The following is a 22743-nucleotide window of genomic DNA, read 5'->3' on the forward strand; positions in this document are numbered from 1 at the left end:
TGAGCTGATAGTAGTGGGCACAAAGAGCAAAGAAGAAAGGATGTACGGAGGTCCCTGAAAGATACGCCTTTGTATTTCCTTGACTTGCGCTTATCCAATTAAATAAATGCAAAAACTTATAAATAAATATCACATGAAAAAAAAAAAAAAAACACAAGGGTATATCTCTGGATAAACTTATTCTTATCAAAAGGTACCAGGAATTGAGAGGCCCGTGAAAAAAAAGAGGCCCTTTATTGTTGTTTGTCATCGTTACAGTGAAGCTGCCAGTGAGAGAAGGTATTGTTGCTCAGTGGAGCACACAAGGCCCTAGTTGCATTGTTGTGCCAGGATTTTAAAACAGGCGCGAGTTATCAATAGACCGCAGACTATTCGACTCACTCAGCTGTGCCTCTCGATACACTTCAGAACCCCACGCGCCGAACAGCCAGCTGCGATCGCACACAATTGGGCTCTTTTACTGACAGACACTTTGTTTGGATCCAGGCTTGCGTCTGATGGACAGGCAGACCGTGCCATCATCTCAAAGATCCAAGCTTGTCCTTGAAACATTTGGATTGCAGCTTTAATTAATAAAATCTTTCCATTCTTTACATGTGCACCAGTATTTTTTTTAAATGCACCTTGATGGTGACAGAAATCCTCTCGGGGAAGTCCCACCCCGTGGAAATAGGCAGGGAAATAAAAGGCTGGATAAGAAAAAGACAAGGCCTCAGCTGTGCTCGGCACTGATCTGCACACTGTGATTACCTGGAGCAGAAAGCCGAATGTAAAGGCCTTGGGCTGGCTTTGATATTTCCATCTTTCTTTTGTCTGCTATGACCTGGACTACATCTAACAGACCTAGACTGGAGGTCAGTAGGAATCAGAGGAGAGGAGAGCAGAGCACGGTAAAGGAAAACACAAAGCTGAAAGAGGGGGTGAATTTGAGAATGTCTCTTCTGTATTCACCTGAAACACACAAGCACACACACACACACACACACACACACACGGACACTCATTATGTTTTTTTTTTCTGTCCGGTATCGGTGCCATTACCTCTCTAGCTTTTAAAGCGCTGAAACCAGCTTTCTGTCAGGGTGCTTATTAAAAGATTGCATATTCACACTTCTGTAGAATAAAGTCTTAATGAGGGTGAAGGGAGACTCCTGCAGTTTGTCCCCCTCTACCTTGACAAACTATAAGAATAAAGTGTGGCTGAAATAAAAAAAAGGGAGCCTATAGTCCTGGTACAAATACTGAAGGAGCAGGGGCTCTTGAGCTGAATACTGCAGAGAACAGGAGAAAGAATTTTACAATATGCTTCAGATTCTGCTTCTTTGTCATTGCCGTTCAGTATTTTATGGACACATGGAGCAGCAGAAAGGTTGAGACGACTTCCGAGGCTTGAACTGTAAGATGTATTGTTATCGAGCACTTATGCTGAGGCAGATTTTACTGAAGATCTTCGGCATAAAACTTAGAGAAGCTAAGATTTTGCCCCCGATGGAAACTGTGCTTCTGGTATCTGTGTGTAGATATGTGTATATTTGCAGCTGTTTTAGTGTAAATGAAATTGCACTTGACATCCAACAAAAAAGAAGTAATCGACACAAAGCAATGAAATTGAATAACCAATTTCTTTGTGGTGGTTTATGGATTTTTACATTACTATTTGCTTGTTCATGCAACTAAGGGAGCACTAATTAGACAGTTTTTGTTTAAATTAATCATAAGCAAACAAAGTATCTCAACATGTTGCAGGCAACATTCCAACGTGCAAAAATAATACTGAAAACAACCTGATTTCTTTGAAGTTTGAATGATTAAGAACCTGAATCAAACTGTAAAGGCAATCCAAAAATCTCAGTTTGAGGCTGCATTCATGGCAGATACTATATTTGCTTTATTTTACAGCTGTTTCTAAAAAATCCTGAGATTTTCAGTGTGACAGTTTTCAAATCCCCTCTTTATCTTGCTGCATCTTGTAATTGGAAAGATTAACTTTCGTGAATGAATCAAACCTGCTTACTGCAGCAGAATTTAACGGCACTTTAGCTCTGCCTTAGGTTCCATTGACAGCTCACAACTGTTTCTCAAAACATGTTTTTGTGTGTAGAGTATTACAGCCAGGCTCAAATCTCTCCCGTTCCTCCGAGCGCAAAATACAAAAGGCCCGGGCTGCCACTACCTGATTCAATCAAGTGTGTTACATTGTATACCCATGGGCAACAAGGCGACTTGTATTTTAATTAATAATATAATACCCTGGTCTCAAAGGCCTAGCCCTTGGCATTTTTTCCTTTCTTTCTTTTTAAAAAAAAAAAAAAAAAAATACTCAAAAGATCCCATCAAAGATGCTTGAAGCATTTTTCCTCATGCAACTCGATTTAATGCATAGTGCTCGAAACTAACACTCCAAAACATTGTGTTAGCCAGCAGAAACATTCTTTGTGGCATTAGACGATAACTCACGAACCCAGGGAAGTGCTTTCAGGAAGAGACGAATGCGGGGCAGAAAAGGTCCAATTAATGTAAAGAACAAGTAAGAAATAAGACAGGGGTATGAAAATATCCTGTGTAATCAGAGAGCGCAGTGTGAGAATGGAAGTTGATGTTCAGGGCTAAGAAAACGGAGACATGACCGTGGGTGCTGTGTTGAAGGAATAACAAGCACAGTCAAGGGTAAACGCACGCTTCTTTGGAGATTCTGTACCGGAAAGCGGCCTGGGGGATGCTTGAGAGGCTGGTGGGACACAGGCTGTGTTCAACCTTTCTCTGGAGCCACAAACACCAGAACAAGGGGCAGCGATGGCACTTTTACAGTATGCCATGAGAAGGACTGACTCATGTTCTTACGCATAACAAGAACGTTAACTAAACATACAGAAGGGACTGTTAAGTCTCTGGAAGCCTGCAGAATGACTGATGTGCTACGTTTTTGTCAAAATGTTCCATTATAACATTACAGATCGAACAGTTATACCACAACTAAATAAATTATTCCCCTTAAATAATGCTTTCCTAAATTACAAAACCATTTTTTTAACAAAACAAACATTTTAATTAGCTGGCATGAGCGCAGCCACAAGTAAATCTGAAGTGATTATTCTTGCCCTCAGAGAAAGGCTGTCTCCCTGTGCTCTGTCAAAAGGTCAATTATGGCCCCAAACCGGCATGCAGTGACAGTGACCTGGAAGCGCTACTGATGACCCCACATCCAGGGGCCCAAAAGAGTTGATCATCTAACATGCAGGCTGCCTGGAGCCATGGAAATCTGACATTTGTCCTTATTCAAATGAACACAAACAATATGCATCTCATGCCTCTCCCTAACCTGTGCCAAATCTAAGGCATAGGGACCAGCAGTCTTAATGCATTGTCCTCCAGTCCGAGTGTACGCCCGTCCTTGTGAGTACAGCCGCACAACAATCACACAGAGAGCCTGCAGTGAAAGAGCAGGCTGCAAAAAGGCACCTTCTTCACTTGCAGCACTGGTCATTATTGCTCTAGTCCCGCAGTGCTAAGGTCACAAATTGAAAATAAGGTCATGCTGGAAAACCAAGACTTGGAAAGGAAAACAGTTTCCAGCATGAATCCTTCAAAGAAAGTTGTGATGTTTATTTTTTATGTTCTTCCTGTTGATTGTTGGGTCTTTTCACTTTCAAACATGTTGCAGTTTATCTTGTTGTATTAACTAATGAAGTATGTAATGTGAATGGGCTTTCTCAGAAAAAAGTGACAGATATAAACTCTGCAGCTCTGCAGAGCTCCATAATGTCCTGCACCTATTATTTTGATTTCTGGTGCACAGCCTGGCTGTTTTCAGCCACTGTTATCACTCCTGGGCTGTTTTGGAACAGAGTATGCCTGTATGTTGCAGTCTTCTGCTGAAAGGGGTTCATGCAGCACCTTCCCAGCACGAGACAGACAGAATACGGCAACATTATTTTCTGTCGTGTCATATCTGTCTGGATACCAGGATAAACACAAACTCAGCTCAGCTGACGGATCGCAATGTGCTTTATAAGTCAGTTCCTTTGAACATGAAAATGATTCTCACCTTGAAAATTCAAGGTTCACTCTCAGCAGCAAACTAGAAATACACCAACACTGATTAAATACAGGACATTGTAGTTTATTTGAGGCGATCTCTAAAAAGCATGAGTACCTATTGGATTTAATTCCAGTTCAGCTACAATAACCATGTTTGTAAAAGAGGGACGTCTTCCGGTAAATAAAGGCTTTTTGGTAAATTCCAGAGGAATAACATTGTTCCTTAACAATTCCTTTTATGGGATATTTGATATTGAATTGCAGCTGAAGTTAGGAATGGCCAACATGAGTCTGTTTATTTTACCGAAGTAAAAAAAAAAAAAAAAGCTTTGCAAAAAACACCTCTATAAGAAGGTTATTGCCGTAACAACGGTGTATATACAGTAAATTCCCCCTGAATAGCACTTGCCCGAAGCAACACCTACCATAGTAAATGTTTATCCTCCTGGACTTCCCATCTCGTGCTGCTTTGTCTGTGTGTGCAGAAGGTAACGGTCTGGCCTTGAACTGTGTGACACGGAGCAGGAACTCTCATGTCTTCAGGGTGTTCCACAGAGCATGATCATGAAAAGCAGGAAACATGAAGAAAACTGCAAAAGGTTGAGCCGTGGAAACGTCTTTCTTCTGCACGTCAGTTAATTTCCTTCTTTTTCCCCTTTGGTTCCACATCGCTTTTCTATTATGTTTTGAACACAGAGAAACCATAATACAAATCATGCTGCTGGAAAAAGGAAAAAAAAAAAATCTAATCATTACACCTTCAAATGAAAAAAATGGATACTACTGAAAAATGTAGGGGAATTGTTATTTTTCACATTCTAATTCACATCACAAGGAACCGAAAAGAAACACATGCTGTATATCAGATTGGTTTGGTGCCTTTTGCCCCAAGCCATGCAGCACACACTGATATTAGTTTTAAATACAGATTGCTGGCAATAATAGAACAGAAGAGTCCATGCCTGCCACATGGGCCCTGTCTGGAGCGCCTCGCGCTGCCGGCTCTCCAAGACAGCTTCAATCAAAAAGCAAAAAATAAATGTAGTTCTTTGGGCTCTGTCAACTGTAAACTGTTATTGATCCCAACAAATGAAATTTGTTCACGTTGATCGATCAAACATATTATCTGTGTTTTCCAGTCTATTACCAGCAAGTGGAAACTCAGGAGGCATCAATAAATAGAGTTGGGTCACCCCGGGTAGATTCCTCTCTGGCTGTAAGGGCTGTAAAAAAACAGGCGACCAAACATAAGTACTTGTACTTAAAGGTAATGGACCTGCATCCTGGCTAAACGCTACGTGCCCGGGGTGTCTAGAGGCAGCGAGCACTTCTCCAGCACCTTGAAGGTCTAGAGGCACTTGTGTACGTACTGTATACTTGCCCTCGTCTCTTCTGCCCCTGCTAATACCCCCCCCACCCCTCCGCTCCACTCCTCGACGTACGTAAGCCTTCCAGCTGGCACCCACTGCCTGCTCTTGGCAGGTCGGAGGGAACATGAGAATTAAACCTATATGGCCCCAGCTACCAGTTCTCAAATATCAGTGGAGTCCAGCACTTCACCAGGGATTGGTGAAGGGAAAGCATGTCGGCGGAACAAAAACCTGCTCCTGGCAGTGCTCCACTCAACTGTTCTGCTCTCCGCCATGACAGCGGGAAAGTTTTCTAGAGGAATTACAGAAGGTCTAAAATGAGGAAGTGATCCATCTCAAGTTGCTTAGAGTAGAATAAATGCTAAATCAGCTTGCACGACGCAAGGTTTGGCTTCAAGCTTTCTGTAGAATTATAATGATGTGATGAGAAGCCAAAGGCTTTTGCAACATTCCCTATTTCACGATTTAATATGAAGAGCCACAGCCTGATTTATGATGTCCGGTTTAGACTTGTTTTTAGATGTTGTCAAACGTTTTAACACTGTAGTGTACATGTGTGAGCAACAGGAACATGTAGACAACACCCATAAAACTTTACTGATTGATATAAAGTTCATACGTAACAGCTGTAATCTTGCTTACCTGGAAAATACCTAACAGGAAGAGACAACAGCCTGGGCTTTCTCAACGTGCTTTACGTCACTCCGTTTATGAGATGTGGGATTAAAACACGCACCGTAGGGTTGGACGACTTTCTTCCTTCTGAACTTTGGTCACATAAACTTTAGCAGTGACGCTGCATGACGCTGATGAGCCTGTTTTGGTGCTGGGCCGGTCTGTCTCAGGACAAGCTTTTTTGATGCCGACACTGTATTACCCCCCGTGTGAGATTCCGAGGCCTCGGCTGAACTTAACAAAATCGTCTCCCTCTGTCTTTTCACATTTCTTCAGACTAACGGGAGAGAGTGACAGCTTGTCCACAAGCCAAGGGCGGCCGTACAAGAATAGGAATATCCGCCCCTCTACAGTGATAGAGCTGCTCTGATAGCTCCTTTATTATGGAAAATTATTTTAAACAGCATAAAACGGCGGAGGCTCATTTTTTCCATGTTTCTGCCACTATCACTCCAGCTATTGATAAGATGTCTAAATTTATTGCAGAATAATTCTGCGGGAACAGAGATAAAAGGTTGCTGAATAAAATATGAGGCGGAGGCTGTAAATTGTAGCAATGCATATCATTTCATTCAAATGTAGGATGCAATTACCATCTGCTACACTCATCAGTCCCCTCCTTTATGACTTAATTATATGTTTAATGCTATCAGATCAAGGAAAGGGCAAAACAGATGAATGAGAGAGAAAGAGAAAAGATTCCGCAACAAGACAAAAGGCAGATGAAAAGTAACATAAAAGGATGGAATTGATTTCATTCACCGGGAAATAGAGAAAAGTTAATTTAGATACAATGTTCCCTCATCTCCTGTGTCTTTGTAAGATAATAAGCGCAGCGTGTTGCCAATAGGTCCCGTAGCAGTCAAACAAAAGGAGTCAAGTTCCTCAAAACTGCAAGTCTTCCTGCTTCCGTTTAGAGATGACAGCAGCTGGTGGATCGTTCAGGAGTTCTGGAGTCGCCGCAGTAATTTAAGCCCATGCGATTGTCTCCATGACTTGGGTGCGTGTTCTCAGTCGTATCTGCCCCAGACTGCATGTCAAATAATGTATGTCATGTGTATATCCTGCACTCAAAATGACATTTGGGCTGGAATGAAGTTATGACAACTCCCCCCTTCCCCCCCCTTTTTTTTTTATTCCTGCTGTATTCATTTTATTTTCAAATTTCTTCTTTGTTTTCTGTGCAATAAACTCAACACACTGTTGCGGCCTTTTACAGAGCAAAATGAAACTTCATCACACTGAAACTTTTTGTTTGGATGCAAATGGTCGGCGGCGGCGGTTCACAAAGAAAGCCGGGGTTGGTCCAAATGGCTGTGGGGTACGGAGCTCGCCAGTGGGCATCCCAGGTGCCAGCGGGCACTGTCCTAACTGTGTACCTTTGGCCAGAACTCATTACAGGGTGACATTTAGGACTGCTGCTGTCCATGCCAAGTCAGCCCTCTGGATTGAGACAAATTATGTAGTTATTTTTTATGTCAGACATTAAGCCATATCCAATGGGAGCCAAATCAGTATCACCTTCATGTCACCTGGAAAAAAAAGAAGAAAAAAAAAATGATAAAAGCGGTGGACTTCTTAAACAGGGGCATCATTCAATTTGGTGAAGTGTTCTGGCTTCACAAAAAAGAAAAAAGAGTGAAAAATGAAATTTGACTTGATTTATAATGCAAAGATTGACATAAAATACAGCAATAGAAATTACAAGCTGTTTAATATTTTTGGAAGTAAGATTTTTCTGCTTATTAGTTCTCAAAGGCCTGATTTAAAAGGTGGGTGAAACAAACAAACAAAAACTTAACAGTTTGTCTTCTGTGTCATTTTCTGTTTTTACTGACTAAATTAGATTTAAACCTTGATGCAGCTGAAAGTATAAATAAATTCATTTGGAGATCGTATCTATTTCTGAGAAGAAGAGCATGAAAGCAACAAAATGAGAATAATACTGCAATTTGATCACCACAGCGTTTATATTTCCTTCCCAAAAAAAAAACGCCTTTAAACTCAATCCTACCTGGTTATCAAACAAGGCCAAACACCTGCGTCACTTCACCATAGGCACTTTGTTTAATCATCAAAAACACGATTGTGCCACAAAACTCTCAGAAAATCACATTTAGAAGACGGATTATAGTATTTCTATGCAAAATTATGTATTTTTTATATTATTTATGTATTATTATATCTTTGCTTCATTCTCACTTCCACACATTGGGAGGAATAAAGCAGCAGGAGTGCTTGTTGCACATTTTGTCCTCAAGTCTTGTCCTCATGGTTCTGGACAAGAACAGAACTAAAGCGCCATCTTGTGGGTGAGAACAAGTACAGCAACGGAACCTCCATAAAGCTTCCCAGTTTATGTCTCTGATTCTGTTTGTTTGTGCTTCACCCTTGAAAAGACTTCAAAAATAATGTGTGCACAAGAATATTTTGGTCCCAAAAGCTATAAAAAGAGTGCTTGATATATTTAGTTGAATTATATGGCGCGTGTTTGACGGGGAAAAAGATTAAATCAGTCAACCAATCATTAAATGTTTTATAGGAATGTCGTTTGACAGGCGAGAAACAGGAATAATCCGAGAATCGCATGAATATATCACACAGCTAAATGTAATTAAATACAGACGAAGCCACACAGAAGGAGTTCCCGGGAATACACACGGCATGAATCAAAGATGTTTACCTGCTTTGTGTTATTGAGCAAATTATGGATAATTTCTCATCTGCTGTTTTTCAGAGGAAACCTTTCATATGATGCATTGGCTGTGGGGCATTTTCTCCACAAACTTCAAGATGCAACAAACAGAAAGAAATGGGATGTAATTGATTATAAGTTAATTGTGCAAAGGTCTCACTGATGGGAACCATCTGTCAAAACAAGCTGTACATCCAGTAATTCTAATCATAATTAATTAAATGGCCAGCAAATTACATACATCATAGTTAGTACGGGAGGAAACTACCGCAGGAACTGTTATGAAACAAATTAGCTTTAACAATGAAAGAAAATTACATCACATAACTAAATATTATACTCGTTTCCGCGAGCCATATTTCCTAATGAATTCTCTAATTAATTTAATTCACACAATGTGCATAATTTGGAGCTGAAAATGTCAGTGGGTCAGACTTAACCATATTGTTTCTGGCTGTCTATTTCAACGAGTGCCATATTAGCACAACATGACCTCTATGTAAATTACACACACCAACTGTTGTAATTTTAATTCCAGGGTCTAATTAACATGTTCCAAAGATATCATACAAGTACATTTAGCTCACTTTACACGTGCCGGTGTCAGATTGCCATTTGCCTTCAATTTGTGTAATCCTTTTGATGGGGAACGCCATGATAGCTTAAGCTTCAGATGTCTATTAAGACAAAAACTCTATTAGTTTTGGGTTTTTGTTTTGTTTTCGTGCCTGTTATGCTGAGTCCTGAACTTTCCTGTCAGGGTGTCTCACCACCACTAAAACTCAAAACCAGTACTGCTGAAAATGTTCACACTGCAGCACAGATACTATTTCATTGTGTTCTCCTGAAACCAATAAGAAAAAGTTTCTTGAATCCTGAAATCCAAGTTCGTAGGAGTGAATTACTCATCCCACCAACTGTCTTTTACATGCAGCACATGTTCATTGTTCCTCTTTTTGTTTTTAATCTGCTGATAATGCCATATATTATACACATATACACAGCCCTGTGTCCAGTCAGTTTGCACAAAAAAACAGTCAAATTCACCAAATGATGCCACCATGAGAGCGGACGTGTTAAACTGTGAATAAATGAATAAATTGCCCGGTGAAAGGAGCATATAAGCTTGCACATGCATTGTGAGGCTCGGGGGCTATCCTGAGGCCAATCATTTAGCTAACACGTTAATGAAAGTGTGTGTAGTGTGGCTAAGGGCAGCCGCCATGGGAGGTACCACTCCCCTCCCTGCTCGTGTTGGGGACTGTTAATAGGCTGGATGGAGCCCATGCTCGGTCCCACGAGAGGCCTGCTGATGAAGAGGAAAGCCTGTCGTTGCCTCCACTAATCACTGCCTAATTTCTGCAGTAACACACGTTTTACTAATGCAATAGTGCACATGTATGCTAGCACAGCGCAGAAACACTGCAGTCTAAATACGCTGTTAATTTCGCCTGAATGCTCACAGAGAGACGGATTGAGTTTAGAATCTTGGTGTGAATCGCGTTTTGCTTTCAAGTGAAATTACAGGGGCAATTCAGATTAAAGGAACAAATATAAATGATTCAAGTGATCCTTGTAGTCACTCAATTATTTGCATTTTATTTTATCTTATCAGGTGAAATGACCCATTTCTTATGGCAAAAAAAAGAACAACACTAAATACAATCAATCTCTAACTTTTTTTTTCTTCTTATAATAATGAGTTTTTAGCACTGATATGGTCAATTTATTGTTGCAATAAACCAAAAAAATTCTTTCTTTCTTTTTTCTAGCTGATCAGGTATTTTATTCAGAAGTTTAGTCAGTTCTCACACAAGTAAAAGAAACAGTTACACTGCTAATATTGCACTTCAGTCAATCAAAATGTGGCACAAAGTGCTTTACATGTGAAGAACAGAACTTGATTGCAAATTAAAGCACTGTTCTTGAACAAATACTCAAATGAAAATAGTTTTGTGCAAACTGCTGAAGGCGTTAATTGTTTTTCATGGTCAACAGAAGACATTCAAATCGATAGACCTATTAGTTATAAAAATGCAAGTTAGCACGTTTGAATACTGTTACAAAATGATGGAGTAGAGTGTAGTGGTTTTTAATTTTAATAGTAAAAGTAGATTTCATCTTGAAAATAAAACATGTATGAGTAAAACAACAAACTTGAAATAATCACAAATACCTTAAAATGCTGATGAAGAACAGTAATTTATTACTTTCACCTCTTATTTTTGTGAACCTCAGGTGAGGTTTTATACATTTTATACATGAAAATGAAATGCTTGTTAAGAAGTAACTAATACTTTGAGTAGTTTTTCAGTTGTACATACTTTAAGCATGAGGTGTGTTTTTTGAGTTCCTACAACCTTGATGACTGAGAACAATGTAACAGTGCTGCTACTCCTTCTCCACTGTTTTACACTGTGTCACCACTAAAACACACGTTATGGTTGTAAATCAAGTTTTTCCACATTCTTTGGCGTGTTCAGTGTCTGCCGCGTAGATAGAACTGGTTCCTACAGCGAAATGTGCTCACATGATCCTTTAATAAACCAAGACGTCATTCAGCCACAGACTGTTAAGTTTCCTAAAGCTCATCCTGTATCATCATCCTGCATATTTCACAAGGCTGCAGCACAATACCTTGTACCTAATGAAAAAGTATGAGTATTAAGAGACATCCGCTTCAAGTGAAGTTATCTTTAAATGTGATTTATAACAATCATTCATTTAGTCTAGTTAGCATTAAGCTTATATATCAAAATAATGAGTACATCATCTATTTTCCTTTTTTCTGTTTTTATCATTCTCCTCGTCGAAAGTGGCGGTGGCAACTTGGGTCCATTATCGTGAACACCTTGAACTTTTCTTCAAGGTTGATCTAATTCATCTCGGTTTGTCAGTGTTCATGACCTTGAAAGTAGCAGCCCACAGACATCTCCGGACGTTTCTGTCGTTCAGCCAAAGCATTGGACTGCAGTGCACTGTCCTCATCAGCAGGGTGGCCTGGACCAGGAGCAGTCACTGTCCTCAGCGTGTCTGAGCATCTGGCTTTCCATGGCAAATGAGCAGAATTTCTGTTTTTCAGATTGTGACTGCCTAATTTAACCAAAGCTCCAGGTGTGAGGCCCAGGCACCCTCTGTGGAAATCATGATGGGGATAAGCGGTACTCCTTTTTTCTTGCCCAAAATATAATTTGAGGAGGGTAATAGTTGAAATAGGAATCACTCAAGTCAATAATATAACCACAGTTATGTAACGGGATCAAATCTTTATAAACAGTCAGTGGTTATGACATGGAAATTTTTGCCTTCCTACAAGATACTGATTTTCACATGAACAGGAGTTTAATGTGAGATACATGTAAGAGTTACACTTACCAATGCATTAGTGTTGCAGCAGCCAGAGGTGAAATTTTATTGGTTACTTTACATAATGCTGTGTCAGCCTGTGTATTTCCCCTGAGGCTCAATAAAGTCCTACCTTATGGGACCGCGCCTGCCTGTAATTAAAGCGTAGCCCTCTGAAATGGTTAGAAGGCCTTTTAGAAGGCTGCATTGTGCAGAGCATTCATTAAGAGTCTGCACAATAGGCTGCAGCGGAGATTAAAATGCATGCAGCATTGCTGGGCATCAAACTCTGCAGAGTTGCAGTTGGGAACTTTCAGAGCAAGTTTGTGTTTGCTGAGTTCTTGCACCAAGGCTGTTCTTTGCACATTGATTTAATTTTTTTTTTTATCATTAAGACCTGAAATGTGTGTTTTTATCAGTGATTGTGAAAAGTTGCTTTTGTCTCCAATACAGTAAAACAGTTCAATTTTTATCTCGTAGTTGTGATTTCTCAATGAATTGTGTTTTCCAAGGCCCACCTATCCATACTAGCAAAACTGTATCCAACTTTGTCGGTGAAACCATGGAAGAAGGATTGATATCTGTCCACATGGAAGGAATTTCACATACTAGTTTCATGACAATAACCTCAACCTCAAGACTAAGGAAATAACTCCCTTCAGAAATTCTCAATCAGCCATGGTGTGGCTTCTGACACATTGCTGCCCTTTGTGCCTGTCTAGCTGAGCAGGGGTGAACAGGAAGGACCTGCAAGTCAGGCCTTTTCAGCACAGAGCACCTTGTAGTTTAAATAAAAATTACGATAAATTAAACCCACGTGATGATGTTATGACTCATCACTCACCGAACAGTCTCACAATTCATGTGGGGATCCCACTCCAGACCCTCAGGGGAAACTGTTCAGATAGGAATCATGCATGTTACTACACAATATTAGGCTGCATATTTTATTAAGGAAAGTAAAAAAAAAAAAAAAATATGCCTTCACATATGAGGTTTATTCATATAAGTAAGAGCATATTTTAGAAAATGTATTTTCCTTCCTGCTTTCATGTCTTGTTTCCTGAAGTCCTTCACAAAAACTAAATATCTCAATTTTATGTCATATACAACCATTCCTCTTGATATGATATGATATGATATGATATGATATGATATGATATGATATGATATGATATGATATGATACTATGATGAGTCTCTCTACGCGCAGCCACTCCTCCCACTGCATGTCCCAGGTGTCTTCGGCTCTCTCCGTCACTCTTCGGCTCTATTTTCTATGTTCGTCTCCCTTCGGTTCTCTCCGTGTCTTTCCGGCTATCTTCGGTTCTGTCCGTCTCTTTCCGTCTCTCTTCGGCCGTCTCCGCTGGGGCCGTGCATGTGTTAGCTCGGCGTAGACTGTCTCGTGTCCAGCTCGTCCGTCCAATCACGTCACTCTCTCGGAGGACGTCGGCTGCTACGTCCTCATACGAATCTGAGTACACTAAAGTCAAAGTTGCGGAGCTGCCACGACGCTGGAAGTTTTGGCCAAGTTTTGCCCGACGCGACGAAGAGTTTGTGGATTGGAATTCTTGGATACCGACGCGATAATGTCTCCGGACGGGTGGACTTGACGGGAGCGGCACGGCGCGGCAGCGTCGCTTCAGGTAGCTGCTTCAGGTTGGTGACTGACAGCTGAGCGCTCTCCGGCTCGTGTCTGTAGCATGCCACGCAGGCAGCTACTTTCTCCAAGGACGTCTAGAGAAACTCCTTCACCATGTCACGTTGACAGACTTTTCTGCCTGAATTCCTCTTGATACCATTTTTTTTTTTTTTTTTTAAAGAAAAGACAGAAACAATGAGGGTTCGAAAATACTTGCGGGGCAGTGGGAGGGTGCTCGCCTTTGTGTTTGTCGCCTCTGTCATTTGGCTGCTGTTTGACATGGCTGCGCTCCGCATGTCTTTGAGCGATGTGAGCGGCCAGCAGCTGAAGGAGCGTCTCATTCGGGAGAGGGAGTTTTACAAGAGGCAGTCCGTCGAGGGTCTGCACCCGAGAAGGAGCTTCACGCACCCGGTGAACAGGGCGGACCCGCCTGGGGGCCAGAAAGCTCCGCGCAGGCCGAGCAGCGAACTGGACCAGGTGTACAGGCACAAAGGCGAGCAGCAGGGTCAGAGGTCAGAGGAGAAGGAGCCCAGATTTATTCAAGTTTCCAGAAGTAACCGCTCTAAAGATGTAGATGTCAAACCAGGTAATGGAGCGGCCCATCCAAATGAGATTGCACCAGAGCAGGACAGTGCTGCGAAGAAAGAAGCGGTGAACTTAAATGTAAATACAGTGGGGGCTGATGGATTCCAGGTCCCACAGAAAGTAGCTGTTAAAACCCCGCCTGCTGTACAAAAAGCTGTGGATAAGATTGATCCAGAGGCAAATGAGAAAGTTGAGGATAGCAAGATTGGAAAAGAAGCGATCCAGCCTGAGGCCACCAAGTCACGCCCTGCACAAACAACTCGTGGACGTCCCAACCAGGATGTGAAGGAGGTAAATAAAAAAGTGGCAGAGATACAAGTGAAAGTGACAGATAAGAACCAGCTGAATGCAGATAAAGAGCCTCTGAAGCCTGCTGTCAATCACCTGGCAGTGGGTAACTCCAGTGCCAACGCCGTTGTCAGAAAATCAAGTGTCCACACGGTGCTGTCTCTGGATGTCACAAACTCCCCAAGAGACCCGAAAGCGGTGGGCCAGTTTGGTCAGGCAGCACGTGTCAGCAATCACGAGAATTTAGAGGTGGAGAAGAGGTGGAACGAAGGCCATTTCAATGTCTACCTGAGTGACAAGATCCCGTTGGACCGCGCCATCCCCGACACCAGGCCTCAGAAGTGGGTCTCTCCATTCTTATGCACATCGCCTCTTTATCTGCTCTTCTCTCTGCAAAGCTGACTCGCTGTTATTGCTTCCATACTTGCAGGTGCTCACAGAGCCTGGTCCATGACGACCTGCCCTCCACCAGCGTGATCTTCTGTTTCGTGGATGAGGTGTGGTCCACGCTCCTCCGCTCCGTGCACAGTGTGCTCAATAGATCTCCACCACACCTCCTTAAAGAGATTATCCTGGTGGATGATTTCAGCACCAAAGGTAATCATGTCCTTTATGTTTCACAGGCAGATGACATGACTCAAAACTCTTGTTAAAGCCTCATTGCATGCATGATGTACTTTCTTTCAAAGTGTAGGTCATACACACTTAAAAGAATCTAAATTTATTCATCCAGTTTGGATTTTACATCATTGTTTTGCCACCACAACAAAACCTTAAAGACAGAATGTGTTCCCTGTTCTGAATGTGAAGGTTTAAGCAGAAGCGCTTGACTTTCAGTTGACTGAGTGCACAGGTCACAGACACAGAGAGAAGGAATCACTCTCTCATTCACAGTTTTGTCACCAATTCATTTAAACTATTGTCCCAGACAAAAGCAATGCACAGGAAGAACGTGCAAACTCCACTGTGTGGCGAAAGCATTAACTACAACCCCACTCTCAGCCTTTTTAATTAATGTTTTGTTTTTTTGAGGGTTTTTTTTCGGGTTTTTGCAAATTTCTTTTCATAATGCGACCCAGCTGAATGAAGTGATTAATAAGTGTTACTATATATTGGCTGTAAGTGCGACTCAGATAGTGCTCTTCATCGTGTTTTAATTACAGGCCACTCAGTCCCGTTATGCTGAAATGTTTTATCTCACTCTTCAAACTGTTTTCCCGTTTTGATGTTTTGTTTTTTTCAATACTTTAATTGAACGCATTCACAAAGGCAGGATCTGTATTTATCAGCAGACATACTTCTGATGAGCTAGTTATGAAATTCACATGTTGTTTATCATTCGCTCAGTTCCTCCAACTAGAATCCTGACTGGAAATAATAATTGTTTGAAATGGTGCTGGTAATTCCTTTTTTCGCCGTGCTTTGACTGAAACTTGCTTTCAGTGGTTTGACCAGTGGTTTCTGCTCTGACAGATTATCTGAAGAAGAAGCTGGATGACTACATGTCTCAGTTTCCCAAAGTGCGGATCATCCGGCTGAAGGAGCGCCAGGGCCTGATCAGAGCCCGGCTGGCCGGAGCTGCTGAGGCCAAAGGTCAGCAGGAGCAGGTTTCTCTTCTTTAAAAACACTCCCTCAGCAGAGGTGAAAGTTTATTCAGAGAAAATCTGAAGCACTGGCTTGTAGAGAGCTCATAAACCGTCATATGAGCGGAATAACCATGTGCATAAAACCTGATGTCAGCCACTGAAAAATATATGATATTGATTTATTTATTGTGCATGTTGTTATTTCTTCATGTCTGTTATTCAAACGGCGTCTTTTTTTTTTTTTTTTTTTTTTGCTGTACAAACCCAGGTGACATATTCTGCCTGGTTTTTCAGCTTTTATCCTTGCAAATTACTAAAGATAATAAGAAACCTGCAAGCAGAAATGACAAGGGCAAAATGTTTTAGTTTGTAACAGTTTTGAGTCAATATTAGTAATGAAAAATTACTCCTTTTTTAAGTTCGAGCTGTTTAAATGTTATTGTCCTGATGTCGTTTTTAAGATTCGTGACCAATCAAATAATGCAGGAAAACATGATGGCATTCTGATTCAGTTCAGTTGAATTTATATAGCACAAATACAAGGTTTCATGACGCTTTCAGAGAAAAAACAACAATTTCTCATGAGAAGGAGTAGGAGACGAAGAGTTTTTGCAGAAATAAACTCGGATGTTGCTTCTTTTCTGCCCGACTGGTTTGGGGTTGGAGGAGAGAAAATCATCAGACAGATAGAAGCAAACAACATGACATCAAACAGCAGGCTAATCTACTTCCTGCAGACTCGATGGGGGAAGGAGGAACAGATCTCAGACTTCCAGTTTCACTTGTCGGAGATCCTGCGGGAAGATTCTAACACAGGGGAGAGAGGCGGGATGTTAGTGGCGTACGAATCTATGGAGAATGAGAAAAATTTCACACCAATAAACAAACATGTTGCAGCTTCACTAAATAATAGTCTAGCATGACCCGAGCCAGCATGGAGTGTCAGTTTTATCAAACTGGAATGTTTGAAGCCCGATGTTTAAAGTTCAGCGTCTGTACGCATCCTTATCTGAAACTAAGAGCTGGTTCAACAAGATCACTGCGTGATAGCTGACATCTCTGCCTCCTGTTCTACCGTTACAACCTGTAGAAACCCCCAGTAAACAACACTCTGAGATCGAAGAGATCTGAACGAAGAGAAGCAAATAATCATAAAGTGATACACAGAGCTGTTGTTTACAGTCTTAATGTGGCAGATGACAAATCTCAGTGGATCGTTCCAGCGACTGCTCTGGTGAAATGACGCCGAGCGAACGACTGACTGCAGCGACTCGTTTCACTGCCTCCAATGCAGGTGATGTTCTCACCTTCCTCGACTCCCATGTGGAATGCAACGTGGGCTGGCTGGAGCCTCTCCTGGAGAGGATCTATCTGGATCGCAAGAAGGTGCCGTGTCCGGTTATAGAAGTCATCAGCGACAGAGACATGAGGTGACTGATACAGACTGCCTTAACGTGAGGTGTTGCTGAGCGTTCAGTGTAGTTTTAACATTGTAACGTGTTTTTTTTGCTCTTCATCCACAGTTACATGCTGGTTGACAACTTCCAGCGAGGTATTTTCAGATGGCCTTTGGTGTTCGGTTGGAGCCCGGTGCCCGAGGACTACATTAAGAAGAACAACATGAAAGTTACAGATCCGATCAAGTGAGTTCCGTCGCCATTACTCATCCTCTAAAACGCCTCCAACCGAGCCCGCCACCTGTTTGACTTTCTGCCCCCGGGGCAGCTGTGAGAAATCCTGTGCCTCCACACACACTTTCTACCCCTGGGCCATAACAACAATAAGTCAACCGCACTTCACTGTGTGTGTTTGTGTGTGTGTTTTGTACACGCAGGATCTGATTCATGGAGAGGCTGAGCTGCATGCTCACAAAAACACTTTCAGTTGGGGCTTGTTAAGCCGGGGATCAAGTTAGAATAATGGCCTGATTGACAACAGGAGCACACAGTAGCATTTAAATGAGGGTTTTGTGTTTGTTGCTGCTTGTCTCGACCACAGAAAGATTTACATTTAGAACAAGAGCAGAATAAAGTGTTGTTAAAGAAGGATAACAAGCATATTGGAGAGATACAGCCCAAAAAAATCACAATGTTATTTAAAAAAATGAAAGAAAGAAAGGATACTTTATTAATTCTCTTGTTGAAATTGCTTCTCTGCATTTAACCCATCCTATTCATAGTTACCTGTACATATCAGGAGCAACAGGCCGCCATGGTTAAGAGCAATAATAGCTTAATATGGGAAATGATCAATCCCGATGTCAGCGCTTAGGGAATAGTTAACCATCTCTGCTAAGGGGTGAGCTGCGTTACACCTTTATCAGCATTTATGGATATTGGTTATTCATTTCAAACATTTGCAGTTGACAAAATATCACAATATGAAAACATAATTTTCATTCAGTGTCCCAAAAGTTTGAATCTTTCAAATATTTTGTGCCTCATTCTTATGTCCATCTTTTCTTTTACAATTGTGACATCCCTGTCTCTTGTTTCTGTTGCATTATCTGGATCTTGCAGATGCCCGGTTATGGCTGGAGGTCTTTTCTCTATAGAGAAAAAGTACTTTTATGAGCTTGGTTCCTATGATTCTGGCCTGGATGTGTGGGGTGGGGAGAACATGGAGATTTCCTTTAAGGTTTGTTTCCTCGTCTCTCAATGTTGGCCACATTTCAAACTCCTTCGATTTTCACTTTCAGCAATGAAAACACTGTTTTAACAGATCTGGATGTGCGGCGGCGAAATCGAAATCATCCCCTGCTCTCGGGTGGGACACATCTTCCGGGGACAGAATCCGTACAAATTCCCCAAAGACAGGCAGAAGACGGTGGAGCGTAACCTGGCGAGGGTGGCGGAGGTTTGGCTGGATGAGTACAAGGACCTTTTCTACGGCCACGGCTACACCCACCTGCTGAACAAAAAGGTCATCGACATTGGCAACCTGACGGAGCAGATCGAGCTGAGGAAGCGGCTGAAGTGCCAGAGCTTCAAGTGGTACCTGGACAACGTGTATCCAGACATGAATGCTCCTTTAGTCAAAGCTGACGGCCTGGTACGAGCCATTTGTGTTTTTTTTTTAACCTTTGCTTTCAATATTTTTGCCGTAAATTTTAGTTTATGTCAATTATTGTCTTAGATTTGTCCACTTCGAAGAATCTTTGCAAACTCTACCCAAACACAGGCTCTAGTTGTTCTCATTGCGAACAAAGAATCACTGTTCATCAAAGCCTGTGACAGCGCTGTGCTAGGATTCAGTGAAGTAATGAAAGACGCAATAAGGACCATTCTGTGCCCCTCCAGATTAGCACACAGTTTTGGCAGCGTTTTGGTTTCAGCTCCGTGCGATGCTCTCTCGTCTCGCCCGCAGGTCTACAATCGTGGGTTAAGAAAATGCCTCGCTCTGCAGCAAGATTCTCTGTCGTTTGAGACATGTGATCTCAGCAAACAGGTAGGCCTTGCGAAAAAAAAAAAAAAAAAATATTTGCAATTGTACAAATATTGTGCAATTATACTGTCACACCAGTTGCAATTATAGGCAGACAAATGCAGCTGGAAGTGGAGACAGGACCCAACCCAGAGTAAACACGGGTGGAGACTGACTCCAAATGTGGTCTTTCTGGGTTCAGTTCCTCGCATTGCATGCTGGTCATTCTTGCATTCTGTGGTATTCAGAGTCAGCACTTTAATTACACCTGGATGAGGAACATTCGACACCGGGAGCTGTGCATTGCCCCACACGTCCAGAGCAACAGCCTCGCTCTGCAGCCGTGCGACAACGCCAAGAGCGAGCTCCGCTGGTTACACAAATCCACCGTCTCGTCTCTGGTAGGTTCACTTTAATGTGTCTGTTTTTTTTTCCTTTTCAGAAATCTGTTCTTTCATAAAATGTTGGTAGTTCTCCGCCCAGGGTGGATCAGCCTAAATTCCAGTGCTAACAAATGTCTGTTGCCTAATTATGTCTCCTGTTTTGTCTCTGTCAAGGCGGAGCACCTCACCGTAGAGGTTTTCAGCAGAATGTGTCTGGAAGGACAACTTGAGGGTCCAGCTGTTCGCCTCCGCTCATGTGACGCCAAAAACCTTTTCCAGAAGTGGCAGTTCACGCACTACTACGCTCAGTGATGACGCTACAAACCAGTTTTATGTGTTGACCGCATACTTATGAAACTCTGGTTAACCCACACAGTTTATTTGAGCTGTGTTCCAGCCACACGCACTCACACACACACACACACAAAAAAAGCCTGACTGCACAGGGAGGGGAGGTGTATCGTTTTGTTTGCGGTTATATGGGATGTAAAGTAGCCGGCGTGGGATTTGATGCCAAAGAAATCCGAATTTTTTTCTTTTCGGGAAGGTTTGCACTGGGACTTTCTCATATTGTAAAAAGAGTTGTTTAGTGTCTTTCTGGGAGCAAGTTTCTGAGACCTTTCATGAGCTGTGGACTTGCCTTTGGATGAAAACTCCCCTTGATGTCTGCAATATATGCAAACAAACATGAATAATAAAGTCAGTTCTGTGGTTTGATTCATATTGGTACTATTGAGATGCAGGGTAACTGAACGTGCTTTAAAGAGGCAGAGGAAACTAAAAAGCCTCGACTGGATTAATCTGCTCATTGTTTCTTTTCAGGATGTTGTGTATTTGGTGTTTTTTTTTTTTTTTCTTCAACATTTGGGTGAAAAGGCTGATATAGTAGCAAAATGTCATGTGTGTGCGAAAAGAGAGCTGTGCAGGTGTGTGTATCTTCCTTTGTGAATGCATGTTGAAGTTTATGGGTCCACAGATTTACATATCAGAAGTTGTGCGTGTCTGCACAAGTTTGTATGTACGCAAAAAAAGAACGTGTGGTTAGATGTGTGTGCGTAATGTGTTGGTTTTGTCCATTCTGTTTTCCGATTCATCTCATTTTGCTGGATTTTGCCCCTGCCAGCGCAGAGGTTTGTTGGTTCCAGGTATTTTTAGCGCTCAGTGTCGTCTGGCACGCTCACTCTTCTCAGACTGTTAACCTTTCGTGCTGTAATACATCTGATTTATGCACAAACTTTCTTCTGCAGCAAAAAAAATGAAGTGTTATTTTTGTGTTTGATGCATACAAGAAAATACTCAAGCAGTCCAAATTTTAATTATACATTTTAAAAGCTGTGTATGCACAAGTCAGTACTCACAATTGTCATTATGGGAGCACAAAAATACACATGCACAAGTCATTTTGCTGCTATAGTAGCCCTATAGAGTCTCTGGTTTAACATGTTGCGTTCTTTGGGCAATGTTGTGACAACCATGCCATTGTACTGTTTTCTGTTTTCTGTTTTGTTTTTTCTCCTATTTGTCACTAGAGGGAAGTATTGGTTCAGAACACTCAATGAAGCTGTGCTGTTTGTTATTCTCTTTTCTACCTGTTCAGTTGTCAGTTATGTTTTTTGAGAATAAATTGATTTACAAAAAAATGCAAAAGGTAAGATTTGTTTTTTTTATTTAGGTGTTTGTTTTCTCTCAACCATTTAGAGGTGCTGCATATGACTCCATAATATCAATCTCTTCTGACGAGGTGGACAGGCTGCATCTCTGATAGCAAACATCTGTTAAAAAGTTTGTTTCTTTGTCAGTTACTCAAACACCTTACATATTGAGATTTTTGCGAAGCAAAAAAAATTCCAGTATTTTTTCCAGTGAGTGTAAAGTTAGTCATGAGAAACGAAGTCTTTTAAAGGGGTGGAAAAGTTTTGACACTGCTGGGTTATAAAGTGAACTGCAGAGATGCTTCATGTTTATGTGTGAGAAATCCAAAACCCGCTTTTCACTGATTCTTCATGATGAACTCGAACTCGTCGATCTTCTGCCGGGTGTTTCCTCTGCGGATCCTCCGATAGGAGGTGGTGCGGTATCTGGAGGAGCTCAGGTGGTCGAAGGCTTCCTGGTGGCTGACGTCAGGAACTGTCTTCTTCACCAGAGGCAGAGTGAAATAACCCGGACCGTGGTTTTGATGAAACTCGGCGTTGGCGTCGAAGTCATGCTCCTCGCCTTCTCGGTCCTTCTCCAGCTGCCTGTTTGAAAGCTCGAGTGGTTTGAGGGTTTCTGCACCCCCGTTCAGCCGCTCGTGACTTTGTATATTCGACGCATCAAAGGTGTCATGGTCTGGTGACCGAGTCTCTTGCACATCCTCTTCAATTTGTTGATTTACTGAAAAGAATTAAAGAAAAATCTTCTTTTGCATGTTTTAAATCACGTCTTTTGTTGCACAGTGATAAAACTACACCCAACTTACCTTTTTCTGCTGCTCCTTCATGCTCAGGTGATGTGCCCTCGAACTCAGCTCCTCCGTCTGCAGCCACTGAGATAGCTTGTTCAGTTTTTGGTGCTTCAAACTTTCTGCTCATCTCTTCAGTCCACATTGTCTGCTGCGTCGTTTCTTTCTCAGTCCCAGAATCTTTTTCAGAAGCCTCATCCTGAGCAGGTTCATTATCCGCTACGCTGTTGGCAGGACCTCGACACATGTTGGTACCAGGAGTCGGTGCTTCTCT

The 22743-nt window shown here is 41.9% G+C and overlaps 1 protein-coding gene across 1 annotated transcript; it reads left to right on the forward strand.

Moving 5' to 3' along the window:
* The first annotated feature begins 846 nt into the window (after positions 1-846).
* On the forward strand, positions 847-20499 carry galnt5 (polypeptide N-acetylgalactosaminyltransferase 5). The gene is made up of 11 exons (XM_030111695.1): positions 847-858; positions 13568-14978; positions 15068-15234; positions 16111-16230; positions 17518-17653; positions 17747-17866; positions 18743-18860; positions 18945-19274; positions 19590-19670; positions 19895-20047; positions 20204-20499. Exons 2-11 carry the CDS (start codon positions 13960-13962, stop codon positions 20339-20341), a joined length of 2382 nt encoding a protein of 793 aa, XP_029967555.1. The 5' UTR covers positions 847-858; positions 13568-13959; the 3' UTR covers positions 20342-20499.
* The last annotated feature ends 2244 nt before the right edge of the window (positions 20500-22743 follow it).

This window comes from Salarias fasciatus, chromosome 16 (assembly GCF_902148845.1).
Source record: "Salarias fasciatus chromosome 16, fSalaFa1.1, whole genome shotgun sequence".
Classification (NCBI taxonomy): domain Eukaryota; kingdom Metazoa; phylum Chordata; class Actinopteri; order Blenniiformes; family Blenniidae; genus Salarias; species Salarias fasciatus.

What these genes read in the sequence shown, in the direction of transcription:
- galnt5 (XM_030111695.1), top strand. Translation starts at nt 13,960, where the DNA reads ATGAGGGTTCGAAAATACTTGCGGGGCAGTGGGAGGGTGCTCGCCTTT. An exon ending in ATCAGCGACAGAGACATGAG is followed by an intron (nt 17,654 to 17,746) that starts GTGACTGATACA and finishes CTTCATCCACAG; the next exon opens with TTACATGCTGGTTGACAACT. An exon ending in CATGTGATCTCAGCAAACAG is followed by an intron (nt 19,671 to 19,894) that starts GTAGGCCTTGCG and finishes TGTGGTATTCAG; the next exon opens with AGTCAGCACTTTAATTACAC.